This window comes from Amblyomma maculatum, chromosome 8, assembly GCF_055883805.1.
Source record: "Amblyomma maculatum isolate TAMU_Amacu chromosome 8, ASM5588380v1, whole genome shotgun sequence".
Taxonomy (NCBI): Eukaryota; Metazoa; Arthropoda; class Arachnida; order Ixodida; family Ixodidae; genus Amblyomma; species Amblyomma maculatum.
This window is the reverse complement of record NC_139351.1, coordinates 88,726,183-88,740,373: the sequence shown is the minus strand read 5'-3', so window position 1 is coordinate 88,740,373 and position 14,191 is coordinate 88,726,183. Positions and strand designations below refer to the sequence as shown.

Here is a 14,191-nt window from a genome sequence, read left to right as displayed (position 1 = left end):
TGATTATGAACTGTGCCCGAGGCTACAAACAGCGAGGGGGTCAGATGTCAGAGTGCTTTTAGAGGCAGCAAACATCTGCAGAGTGGCACAGCCGCAGCCATATATTTTTGTAGGCTGCAGGGAACTGGGTGCATTCGGGAATAATGAACATGCAAGTCTCTTTTCCATTCTGTTTTCTTTTTCATTATATTGGATTTTAATCTCTGACCATAACGCCCAAATGTGCAGTACCAACAGCTTTTCGGACATATAACCAAAACTGTAGGTTAATAGGAGAACACAGGCAAAATCGAGAGTGCCAAAAGTAGAATAGACCATGTGGAAAGCAAGGATCAAATTAAACGAAACGATTGCAGTGAAATTGCTGTATCGAACGAAAGCCCAAACAGATATTTAACAGCAAAAAAAATGGCAAAAAGATTTTTCTTGCAACGATGAATTTCGATTAGGGAAACTAACGTAATTGTTTAACGTATGAACAGTCAAATAAAAAACAATATATTGCTCAAAAAATACGCCAAAGCTTCAAGATATGAGAACTGACCCTGATCCAAAACAGACGTCAAGCCCCTTGTCTCTGACACGGGGCTTAATTCTGTTTAGGTAGCTATATATACATATATGAGCTCATGGGTCTTAGTCCTCCAGTCCTCAGGCTGGCAAGTATCCAAATCGGGCGAAGACAGCTGCTAGCCCGAAAAGAAGTTAAAGAAAACAGGTTTCTGCCAAGCTAGACAGCCTGTCACCTCTTGACAAGCGTCCGACTCTATACAAAGAAGGAATAGTGGCTCACAAGCAGCAGACTTTCTGGGCAGGAGCTTTTTTTCTGAGCATCAAACATGTGTAAACAATAGCGCATGAAAGCCCCTCGAGGAATTAGTGAGCAGTTATAAGGTTTCGTTTAGGAAAAAAGAATCGGTGTTCGGTTAGGAGTGAAGCTTAGGAGTTTTTATTTAAAAGCCGTAATGGCCATTGCTTTATCTTTAGGCAAATAAAATTGAAAGAAATGCGTAATACAGTAAGGCCTACCCACCCCAAGAATGGCTCCTGTACCGCCAATCTGTCATCAAAGGTCTAAGGTCAAGTGGTGGTGTGCTATGGATGGTACACAATATATATAGCCACGTTTCCCTGCGCTCGCAGCAAGTAGCTATAGCTGCGTTATTGAAAAAAAAAAGTGTGACGTAGCTATGCAATATTGTGAGGGAAAGCTTCACTATGCCATGTATCAGTCAAGGCCGACTTGGCAGGCCCCTTGACTTTCAGCGAGCCAGAGGTGCACAGCCACTGGACATTAGACCTTTGGCGGCAGATATGGCCTCAAGTGTTCCCTCCTTTGTTGACACCGTCCTCGATTCTGTATTCACGAAGATGTAATCGCTGCAAGACCATGTCTGCCCGTGTCTAAACCTAAGCCTAACTAAAGCAAAACCAAGCAAAACGACGCTTCCGCTTCGCCTAACTTGGTTTTGCAGGGTTAAACATCAGCCAATTTTAAGTACATATTGATATAATTGCTGTAAGCTTCCTATGATCACAGCGAAATTTTTGTTTCTGGAACTTGTCCTGAAGCGTTTTTAAACAATTGTCAGGCAACTGGGGATCATAGTAATTTACCTTTTATAACCATTCTGATATAAATGGTCTAAGATTCCAATGCGTGCCAAGATTTTGCTTTTGAAGTTTGTCCTACGCTCACAACGAGTAATTACATTATCATAGAAAACAAAAGAGGCGCGTTTTTTAAAATTAATCGTAAAAGAAATCTAAAAACCTGCCGAGTGAAGATGGGATGATATATCCATTGTTATAGTGATGTTAAGTATGATATGTAAAAATTTTCACTCAATAACTTTTTTTTTTTTTCAGAAAATGTACAAACTTTGGGGGTTTGCCGGACTGTATGCGGTGTGAGCAGTCATGCTGAGAGCTTTATGAATATCAGGAGCATAAATAAATAAGAAATCTAATCAGCCCTTAGGTTTTAGATATCATGGGTTTTCAATGACGCGAGCCAAAAAGACATCGCTATTTTATAACGGTCGCGAGATCTAGTGTGGTTTATTACACCTACTTGGTCGAACTGACACAAGTCGGTCGAACTGCATAACGGACACCTTTCGCGACATTGCCTATAAAAAAAAATCTCGCGGACAAGTTTTTCTGGCTATGGACTTGACTACGGAGGCGGAGCTATCGTCATGGTGTTGCTACACCGTGTAGTTCTGCTAAGTTCTGCATATCTCGCCTCAGGTACGGTTTCAGTTTCAGTTCCGCCTTGACTTGAAATGTCTTCCGAGTCTCCAACGAAGCAGAAATGTATTTCCTTACACTGCTAAAGGTGTAATGAACGCATATTTATGGTTAATGAATATCACGTGCTACGTACGCTGCCGAAATAACAGTATTGCGAAAGTGCGCAGAAACTGACGGGTAGACGCAGATGCAGCAGCCGACGTACGCTTCGGAAGATTGCCGGCAGATGGCGGAACCATCCCGTTTGCGCGTTGCCGTTTACTGATATTAAAATGCGCTGCACTAACGTTGTACTGGCCTATATTGTAGTACAATCTTGATGTAATAACAACATAGGCACTTCTGCAATGATACAATATTCCAGAGCACGATCCTCGAAATTTTTCAAGGAACTCTGCTGCGCAGTGAGCTGATGCGTTTTGGCTCTATAGCTATATCTGCATAACCATAAAGTATCGATTTCGCTGTCTATGCTGTAGATATAAATATCTAAAAGGTCAAGCAAAACGTTACGGATAAAAGTCTCTGGACCGCACGTCTGACAATTTTGGACTAAAAGGGTGATGTAAACAAATTATCACCTTATTTCTCTAAAACAGATTAAAACTGAAGTCCAACTTTCAGTAGACAAATATGGTCCGAGGTAGGGTATCCGAGAATACTGGCCGATACGAAGGTTGTGCGCTTTGCTTGCTGTTGTCCACAGACTATTGCCCCGATAGTACATTTGTGATTCACCGCCAATTTTATTGTTTTTTGCCACAAATACAGTCACTATACTTTAACAAGATGCATATGCTATTCAGCTTGCCCAGGTTTCTATTATTTGGCGCTCTATAAAATAAAGGTAAAGCTCCAACTATAGAATAGTTTTAGGCCCATTTTATTGCAAAAGCCTAGCCTGAGAATTCTGACATCACAAATGTTTGCCCAGGTTTTAGGTTAGCCCGGTTAACTTGGTTAACCCGGTTAATCCGGTATAGAAAGTTCGTTGACCTAACTGGAGTGGTCGAGAGAAGAAAAGGGATAAGAAATGTGGTGTCTATGTTGGTCCCCTGCACTGGCGAAGAGGAATGAGGCGATTAAACTGACTGAAGTCAACTCTATTGCACCGTCGTGTTTCACACCTTGTGAAGCGAAACGATGTTAAATATGCGTTTCTCGCAAATGAAAACGCTTAGTCGTTTGGTCTGGATATTGGTCGTAAGTATTTATGTACTAGTGCCCCAAAATAAAACTAAGCACTCGAATAATCCAGATTTCGTTTCGCGGTGCGCTGTGCAAGCGGATGGGCCAGTGTATGGCTTGGGTCTGTGTATAGTTACCTGGATATGTTCCGCTTGACGCTCTTGGTGTTCACCTCATCTGCAGCCTGGACGAAGGAGAGCACTTTTTCCACGGCCCGTGCTCCGTTTTATTTTAGGGGCACAAGACGGGTACGTACTAGTATATGTATATGTATATGTACAGGTGCGGACATAAGTAAACGGAGCACATTTTTCCGCTCAAATTAAAATCACGCCTCCTGCAATGGATATAAGAAAACAATATCTGTGCATTTGAAAGGGCACTGGATTCTACTACCGGTTCGCACATACTACGACTGCCAGTTTCAATTATGCAACGCATGAAAAATTTTGGAGGGAAATTGCATGCTCCGTTTACTTTTGTCCACTGTGGTACATATGTATGTATGTATGTATGTATGTATGTATGTATGTATGTATGTATGTATGTATGTATGTATGTATGTATGTATGTATGTATGTATGTATGTATGTATGTATGTATGTATGTATGTATGTATGTGTGTGTGTATATATGTATGTATGTATGTATGTATGTATGTATGTGTGTATGTATGTATGTATGTATGTATGTATGTATGTATGTATGTATGTATGTATGTATGTATGTATGTATGTATGTATGTATGTATGTATGTATGTATGTATGTATGTATGTATGTATGTATGTATGTATGTATGTATGTATGTATGTATGTATGGCTTTGCCTATACTTTCAGTGTCACGACCTTTACTAGTTTCAAACGCGACACATAAATACGTATCAAGAAACGTTTCCACTTGGATGTAAATAATATATGGAAACGTAATATGCTGTGAAATTCCGAGGGAAGCGAAATTATGAAAAAGTTAGTTTTAGCGAATTCAAGGGGCTGACCTGAAATACGGGGGTTTTGCTCGGATAGCCACACTCGCGCAGTTCGATTGTTCGAACATAAATATACCAATCCTTTCGCGGTTCAGATACACACTATACTCGCCAGTTTCAAATGGCGCAATAGAGCAGTAGAGACATCAAATTTTAGTTGCGAATCCCGTCTTTGGAATGGGCGGTGCATATTACAAAACACGAATGGCCACATGGATTGTGCTGAAAAGCCGTGAATTTAACTCGTAACTACTTTGCCGATATTGGTATTGCAACATTGGTCGTCTTGAAAGTTTGTCGACGTTGTTCTTGCCGACTTTGCATGTGTTGCGCTCTGAAAATGACAGAGATAGCGGTGCAAATGGGCGCTCGTAAAACCAAAATCATACTTGCCTGATACGCCATTGGCGATAACCTTGGTCGTATTCTTAGCGGCGGCGAGCACTACTCCTGGGGTACTGGCAACCACCGAAGGAAGCTCTGACGAAAGAAAGCAATGAAGAAGATCGTTCATCTCTGCTGCACTTTAAATCCTCGCACCGTGACTATAAAAAGGTGTATTTGCCTACAAAAGCGTCCTTCGCCAGTGCGGTTGCATTTTTATTGCGAAAGCAATACTGCTAGCACTTCAAGCCTTTGGCGTGTCGTGGCGCCTCCATACATGACCTTTCACCTGACCGTGTGACGTCACGCCAGACCGAGAGACGGGGCCCCAGCTCGCGTCATCGGATGGTGGCGGTCAGTCCTTACAGGATTGATTGATTGAAACTTTAATTTCCACCGATTTAGGAGGCCCCCTACTCCCCGCTTCTGGCACGCAGGCCTGAGAAACGGGGGCTGGAACCTCCGCGACTAAGGACTGGCGAGTATACATTGGTTATTCGCGGCCTCAGCCGCTAGGCGGACGGTTTTTTTGCTGGTCAGCGGGGACGTCGCTTCGCAGCAGGGTTACCCAGGCTTCTCTACTTTTGATGTTGTCCCTAGCGCCCGGAGACTTAGGGCATTCCCAAAGTATATGGTCGAGGGTCCCCCTCGCTTCGCAGGCTTTACATTTATCATTTTTTCTCTCATCTATCTGGGTGTGAAACAACCAGAGCCGCAAGTGACCGTGTGACGTCACGCCAGACCGAGAGACAGTGCCCCAGCTCGCGCCATCAGATGGTGGCGGCGAGTCCATACACAGCGCTGTGTCGCAACCGAGAGAGGGCGCTCGCTGTTTGTGAAGAAGAAGAAAAATGAGCATGATAGCTACTGCTACCACCCCGTTTCAAAGGGGACGCTCCTATATTCCATCCTTCCATCCATCCATCCATCGAACGCTCGGTCACCCGCAGCTAATGGTTTCGCTGAATATTTGGTTCAGCAGCGTTGAGCTCTTGTAATTTTTCGCGCAGCCCAGCAAAACAGTTGAGGCGTTTAATGCGGTTGACGGCGCAGCTGAATGGGAATCACATGCGTCTCATATCGACTATCAGTCGTGTCAAAAATGAGTTTAATTAGGGCGGTAAGATAGTAATTTGGGAACACTTGCTTGATATCCTGTCCGTGGCGCGTGAGGTTGCATTCTTCGCATTTTCGGACCTATAGTTGCAATCTTCGCAACTTCGGACTTATAGCTGAATTCTTCGAAACTTCGGACCTATAGCTGCATTCTTCGCAACTTCGGATCTATATATTTTTCTTCGCAATTCAGACATATATAGAAGTATTCTTCGCCTGCATATCTATAGTAACAGTTTTGCAAGCGTGTCTGCACAGCTCAAGAGATGTGGATGGTATTAGTTGCCGAACACATTCTCGCCTATAAAAACTGATCATCATCGAAGGAGAAAAGAACTGAGTTTAGCCACTTGCTTGAAGCGTCGCCCATGATGAGTATAAGAATTTTTTAGCGTTTCCCAATGAGTATGGTGCGTCTAAAGGTTTGAAGGCATTATAGTTATTGATTTCAATTTTAACACGAGCTAATTAATTAAGGACAATTAAAAATATTGCTGTTTGTACCCATGCTCACAATGTTGCCAGTGACCAGCTCTTCACCATGCCCCGTAACACTTTTTTAGAGGTTCAAAAGAATAGACATTATAAAGGACGATATTTAAAAAAACATTATCAGTTATCTATTTTACGTGCATATATTAATTTATGTGTGGTCAGATAGGAACTATTCTTACCTCCTGCTTGCAGAAAGCTTTGTCCGCGACAAGTACGATAACGTTTTCGCTACACTTCGCAAGGCTGCATACTGTCGCCCTGCCTATTTAATCTATATGCAGAGTGCATCATGAGGAAGGCCGGTCTGGACGAGTCTTCAGCTGGAGTGAAGATTGCTGGAAAACGTATCAACAACCTTAGATATGCGGATGATACCACTTTAATGGCAGAAAGTGAAGTGGAACTCAAGAGACTTCTGATGCGCGTACAAGAAGAGAGTGAGAAGTTTGGGCTTAAACTGAACATTAAAAAGACGAAGATCATGGCATCTTGCCCTATCAAGTCCTGGATCATCAATGGACAAGAAGTGGAAGCTGTGACAGATTTTCTGTTCTTGGGCGCCAAGATTACCTCGGAAGGAGACTGCAGCCATGAAATTAGGAGACGCCTGCTTCTGGGAAAGAGAGCAATGGTTAGCCTTGACCGCCTAGTAAAGAGCAGAGACATTAGTCTGCCAACCAAGATCCGTATAACTCGTGCTATGGTCTTTCCAGTTGTGATGTATGGATGCGAGAGTTGGACTGTGAAAAAGGCTGACCGCCGAAGAATTGACGCGTTTGAATTGTGGTGCTGGCGAAGACTCTTAAGAGTTCCTTGGACTGCCAGAAGATCAAATCAGTCGATATTGTCGACCATAAACCCTGACTGCTCATTGGAGGGTCAAATTCTAAAGTTAAAACTCAGCTACTTTGGTCATCTGATGAGAAAAGAGGAGTCGCTGGAGAAAGATTTGATGTTGGGAAAGGTTGAGGGTCGCCGGAGAAGGGGTAGGCAGCGAACGCGATGGTTAGATGGCATTCTCGAGGCATTGCAGATGAAGCTATGTGATGTTAAGAAGATAGTGAGAGACCGGAAAGCGTGGCGTGACATGGTCCATAGGGTCACGAAGAGTCGGACACGACTGAACGCCTGAACTGAACTGAACACTTCGCAAGGATTGTTCTGCAACTTTGACGGAGCATATGAAGACATTGGGAATGTTATATAGTTTCATGCTCATTTTATCAATAGAAAAATTTGTCTAATGAAGAGAAATACGTTCCATTACTTGCTGTAATACCACCAGAGCCAGCGCAGTCGCGTTCGTCGCCATACGCAAGAAACCTTTGAAGCGCTCAAAATATTTCTGGGTTCGAGAGAAAGAGGGGCGTTTCTTGAAGTTCATTTGATTGTCGGAGCCTAATAATTTTTATATTACAATACACTAAAATGATAACTGCAGTTGTTTACTATGGGTAGTGGCAAGCGCCATGTGTATTACTCCGCTGAACAGTAAACCGAATCAGTTATTATTATTTGACAACACCAAACAGGACAGATGCGCCGAAACTCTTGTGTTCGAATTTGTTTTGGCGGGTAGCTTTTTTTTTTTTTTTTTTTAGGTAACCAGGAAAGCCTTTAAAATGGTCTACTTTTTGTCGCGGAGTAATTGCATGTGTCGGTTACTTCAGATTTGAGTTGTATGTGAGTGTAGTAAGTTATATGGATTGAAGTATTGTTCGCGACGATTACGGTGGCGTTTTTCGCTACGCACCACAAGACTTTCGTACCGTTGCGGAGTGTTTAAAGTGCATCTGAGGAAGTTTGAGTATAACAGAGCGACGTACAGTGCGCATTTGACTGATAAAAATTAAGGTTGCTGAACACAGATTTTTGGAACTGCATAAGTGTTGGAAGTGCTGTTTAAGAGTGTCGCACGCAGCTCCTTATTTCGTCAGGAAATATAATTTCAAAGAGTATGTCTCGTTTACACGCTTATAATTTTGTCTTTTACAAATAAATAAAGGCAACATTTTCATTTTTTTATATATATAAGATGCCATTCTTGGTGATCGATGCTGCTGGCAGCATCGGGTTATCCGATTTACTTCAATTCTGATTATTGAGAATTAGAAACAAAGAAGAGGCCTAAACGAATAATCAAAAGTGGACTCACTTCCAATTGCTCCGGTAACAGGCGCGGTCAAGGTTTGCGCTGTATTCACCACAGCTTCTGAAGTGCTGAATACAGCGTTTGTCACCGGATTATCCACGATGGGTGAGGTCACGTTCTTTACCGTGCCGATCAACGTTCTTGCAAACGAAAACACCATCGTCAGGCAGGCGGTAACCCCAGCAGGCCCACCTCGCAACCAGTTCAGAAACCGATCGTATTTCTGGGCGCTCCAGATGTAGAGGACTGAAACAGCGTGCGCCAAACGACGCAAGTACCGAGAAGCGACAATACAGTGTCCTTTTTCTTTATTCACTTTTTTTGTCCTAGCTCAAGACGGATTGCGGGTAGCCCTTATGCATGGTCAAGTGTATTGTTGAGAGACACGAATAGACTTCCTCTAACAATGGCAGGGCGGTACAGCTCGAAGAAAAAGAATTACTGCAAACAAAAAGAAAGGCAAAGCTTACTGCGTCACGATTCTTTAGTCGCAGGTACCCCACTCACGAAACTCCATTTCAAAATCATAGCTATATTTCTTGATTTCATTTTTCGGAAGCTGGGGCTAACCTATGCGCTACCTACGAGTAGCAAAAACTCTCGTACGTTTGGGGGACATACTCCGCCTCTCTGAGTCAAATAGATTTTATCAATAGTTTATTTTTCTAGCACAGGTGACGCGACAATGTGTCGACATATGCATGTTTTGTGTATTTTTCAAAATTGTAAAGGGAGCATGGAGTTTCCTTAACTCATGGGATAGAATTAAGGTGCGCTGTCTGCACATGAGTTAAGGGGCCGTTACGAACCGCCTTCCAAGTAGCTTATAGAAAACATTATTTTAACCTTACGTTTTTTTAAGAACTGCTATATTTGTTATTTCCTAACGTCATGTGCTGTGTGATGGCGTTACTGCAACACCCAGGTTTATCACGCAATGTACTTGTTCTGACTAGAACGAACGCGTCAAGCAAAAATAATGTCATTGCCTAAAACTAGTGTAGGATATTTTATTTACTCAGGCATATTAACAAATTTTAATGCATCTAAAATGTTTATAGTTACCGTTTGTTTGCATAAATGTTGAAATACTATTCAAATTAAACACATTACGTTCGTCTTGCCTTACTAAAGTGACATAAAGGACAACAACGTCAAATTACCGTTATCAGTAAAAACATTAACTCTCTGGAACTTTCCTGGCTCTGTTAACGTTTGCTCCAGCAGCGAAATATGAATTTATCAAAGAGAAAATTGGATTTTAAAATCTTCCTGCCGAGATCCAAACTTGTGAAGCCCTTTTTGGAAAAAATTCGCGATCTGGCGCCATCTTGAAATTTACGGCCGTGTTGTGTAACCTCCGAGATCCGCGTCACAAAGAGAATGGATACATGCGCATTTTTCTTGCGAAATTTACCGCTGATCGCGACACAATTGTATCTTAGTTTTTTTTTTTTTTTTTGTCTACTTAAAAACAGTTCTGAGGTAAACAAGTTTTCTGTGTGATTAGAATGCAGCACAGCATTGATGCTGACGATTTATACTATACTTCATCTCACAAGATGTTTGCAGCACTGCGAAAGGCAGAGGCACCCCTGTCCAATCAGGATCACGCGCACTACAATAGGCAATTGTGCTCCTATGTGCCTCTCGCCCTCCAAATTCGCTGGGGTGACAGTAGGAGCCCAATTCTCTATTATAGTGCCCAGGGACGAGAGGCACTTAGGAGCACAATTGTAATGGCTCCCTTTCGCAGTGCTGCAGATATCTTGTGAGACGAAGTATAGTCCTCAGTGTCCCTGTCAATTCTCGACGTTCAGATTGTACTGTAGGGCAAGTGTATACTACCCGTTCTACAAGCCTAACTACATTTGAAGTGAGAACAATTGGCCGAATATTGTCGAGATTAAAACCGTTCTCCTGGCCTTTCAGTAGTAAAATTATTTTCGCTAATTTACAATCTTGTAGAATCTAGGCTTTTCCAAAGACCAGTTCACAATCTGCAAGAGGTCCGAGAGTATTTTCAGCATGGCAACTGATACTCAGCCAACCCCCGGAGTAGCAGACTGCAGACAGATAACTATAGACACCAATTCAGATGCAGACACTTCAGTGAAGTGAACACCCGATGAAATAGGGTCGAACAAAAGATATAGTGTGAGTTTGAAAACGAGCAGAAAGACTTTGGGCTATGGATTCCAGATCTTTTTATTCTCTTTGTGAGACAATACGTGGCGATATGAAGGGGGTGAACATGTTGGTACGTTCCATGTATCTATAAAGATATTTCCGGTTGACTGGGTTAGACAAATAGGCGTTCAGATTTGCATTATATTCATCCTTAGCCTTAGATATTGTTATTTTTAATGAAACTGCAGATAATTTGTAATCTATCCAGTTGCAATTGGGCACTGTTGTGCCCTATAGGCGCTTCCATGCGGCTTTCCTCTGATGACTTATAGCGCTGCATTGTCCATCACATGTATACAATAGGATTTTTCGCATTCTTCATTCCACTAGTCTTGTTTTTAATGGCTGACCGAACTATTTATACTGTCTGCCGAGTTGGATCTAACACTGAAGTCAATACTTGAGGACTGTTATTCGAATCAGAGGGGCCAGCGGACTAGAAGACCACACCTAGAAGTTTCTTGAACAGTGTAATACTGACAAAGTTTTGTTAAGAACCGGTTGGCCTAAGCGGAATGCACGCAATGGTGAAAGTGAATGAGCAGAGGTCACTTGACGTACCATAGTCAATTCTAGACCACGAAGATGCTCCAATACCGCAGCTAACATTAAATCAATAGCTGAATGAGAATTTGCCCTCATATAAATAGTGGTGCTACTGTTGTAACAATACACGTCACTTGTTGAGATACAAGACCAAAGAACTGCCCACTATAGTCTGTTCTGAAGCCCTGTATACAGCATGATGCGAATTGAAGTCCCCAGCCAAAACTACATTTGAGTAGAACGTTATGCAGTAAAGCACCTAAACCGTCCGCCCTACGGACACCTGCGGAGAAGTAGATATTTGGAACAGGGGAACACTGCAGAACAAGGGTTTCAACTGCAAGTATCTCACATCAGGTCCCATAAGTTCATGAGACAAAGTGCGATGAAACAGTTTCGTTGAAATCAATGTTAACAAGCCCCGTCCACCCGTTTAGGTCGCTTGGGCGATCAGTTCTAAAAACACCAGAAATTCTTACTGTGAAAAACAATTATAATAGAAGAAAGCAAAGTTTCCTGCAGTAAGATAATGTCTGGAGTGAATTTAACAGTAAGCTGCTGTAGGTAGTGGGAAGAAGATGAGATAGAGCGACAATTACACTGGAGTACAAATATTCCCGTTTGGATTATTGCTTTAACAACCATAGGCAGCAACAGCCTTCAACACATCTGATTTCTTTGTAATTTCCTGGGAACCTTGCTTAGTTTTGACATGCGAATGATCTGATTTAGAAGGAGAGGAGGAAGCACGACGTTTCTGAGATCGATGGACATGTCATCTCAATGCCTGAGGGGCCAGTGCTTTAGAGAGGGAGACTGGGTCAGTACCGTTTACAGCCACAGGCATGGACGCAGATGGGGTGGTATAGGTTGAATATAATCTATTGTGATATAGGAGGTAGGACAGGTAGACGAGAGTACCTGTATAGCCGATGAAGCAGCTTGCGGCGGAAATGACTTGTGACAAAGCGTCGCTGAATGTAATTATCATGCGGTCAAGTACACCAGCGACAGCCTTCTCCACCGCAGCTACAGCCGACTTTATATCATTGTCTCAACATCAGGAGTGGTCATGCGGACATTATTTGCGCATGAACTGTATTTTGTTAAGTACGGAATAAGCATCCGTGCACGAGCACCTGTCGCGCTGAATGATGTCTAAGACGCTTTGCTTATCCGCTTTCTTTGTACGAGTGGGATCATCAGCTGTGTGATCGCACCGGCAAAGGCATGCAACTAATTGACTCAGAAGTGCAAACATATGAGGCTTGATCACCGCCGCAAACGCGACAGCGCGTTGCAGACCTAAAAGATTTGCCACTGTGTTACTGCATCGAGGATGCAGTAACATGGTATGTTATTGGCCAAACTTTTATCTTACACGAGTAAGAGGACCCTGCAAATCTTGCGATAACTGACTTTGTTGGTACGCGAGAGCCCCCCTCCTCTCTGCTACAGCAGTAAACTGAAAGCATACCAACACCGGCATCATATGGAGGTCAATACCGCGTTTTATTCCTTTCACGCAGGCAAGTTCCTCCGGAATAAATGCTTTCACCGGCAGTGAGGCAAAAGAGGTGCACTGCAGTAAGTCTGCAACACAATCCAAGTAATCTGATTTGCATCAAATTCCTGTCCTGCCAAATGATCTTACCTCGGCAATGTGCATATTGGCTGGTTGCAGCATTCAGCTGCTCCTGGATCAGACGGAGTTTTTTTTTTTTTTCTTTTTTTTTATCACATCCACGAAGATAAGCTTGATACCATTTTCAGAAAAAAGATTTTAGCGGCATGTTGTCAGCCGGTAAACTGGCGAACCAGGTAACCGGACCTGTTCTCGGGAAAGACATATATCCATGGTCGCAGTCCTAGATAGACATATGCCCTAAATTCAAAGGGGAACCCTGGCCAAATCCCCGGCTTGCGGAATGACCACGTTAACAAGACTAAGGGGCAGGCAGTGGATCAGGCAGGAGTAGGTCAGGCAACCAAGAGAGGCGATGACGGACGGGTGACTTGAGAATTGGGGGCAATTCGCAAAGCCCATATAGTTGCTGTGCCCTTAGATAATGACACATACCCACGAATAAGGGGATTGGCCACACATGTACCTTGTAGAAATAGGTATGATGTCTGATATGAGATGCAAATTGGTTGGTTGGTTTGTGGGGTTTAACGTCCGGACCTTGCAGCCTATTTGGCCTCATTGTAGAGCTGCCAGCCCTTTATTGATATAGTTGCTTTGTAGATGCACAAAAATGTTTAAGACGGTCTTTACGGAAGTCTTGCTCTATGAACGCCGCAAAAGCGCGACATTTTGGATTTTTTTTTTCGGGCATTTCAACACAATTGTTTCGACTTTCTTACTTTCTTTCCTTGCAGCCCATTTGGCCTCATTTTTATGTATTATTTTATTATTTTTTTTTTCACAGCAGCACGGCATCACAGTGCACAACAACGGAGGCAAATGTGCCCTTTCCGCGCAAACGACGTCTTGTGCACGCGACGTTTCGAAACATCAGGAATGGCATATTGCGCACGTTGGGCAATCCAAACCGCCTATGAAACGTCAACAGAATTTAACTGGCGGTTCAAATATGGGAACTTGGGAAGAAACAAATTCTCAGGGACATCTAATTAAGCATTAGTATTCAAAATTCGAAATTTAGACCGAGTTGTAAATGAATGCGATCAATATACACAGAAACACTTCCGGTCCTAGAAAATATTTTCGGCCTGCGCTGCATTTTAGTTAATGAGGTTTCTAATGATATCGTACTGAAAAAACACAAAATTGCAACAGGCAGCGTCGCGTGCCGATTTCTAAGCCTAATCTGAAAAAATAAAACGAGAAGTCTCGACTTCACATAAACACC

At 42.8% G+C, this 14,191-nt stretch overlaps 1 protein-coding gene across 2 annotated transcripts in view; it reads right to left on the bottom strand.

Moving 5' to 3' along the window:
* The window catches only part of LOC146181736 (uncharacterized), a 17,061-nt gene extending 8,226 nt beyond the window's left edge, over window positions 1-8,835 (bottom strand). For both annotated transcript variants that reach the window (XM_084575540.1, XM_084575541.1), the window contains exons 1-2: window positions 8,583-8,835; window positions 4,826-4,912 (exon numbers count right to left, since the gene is read on the bottom strand). In XM_084575540.1, coding sequence (XP_084431666.1) covers window positions 4,826-4,912; window positions 8,583-8,739 — 244 coding nt within the window. In that variant the 5' untranslated portion in view covers window positions 8,740-8,835. The remainder of the gene's footprint in view (window positions 1-4,825; window positions 4,913-8,582) is intronic.
* Between the last annotated feature and the right edge of the window lie 5,356 nt (window positions 8,836-14,191).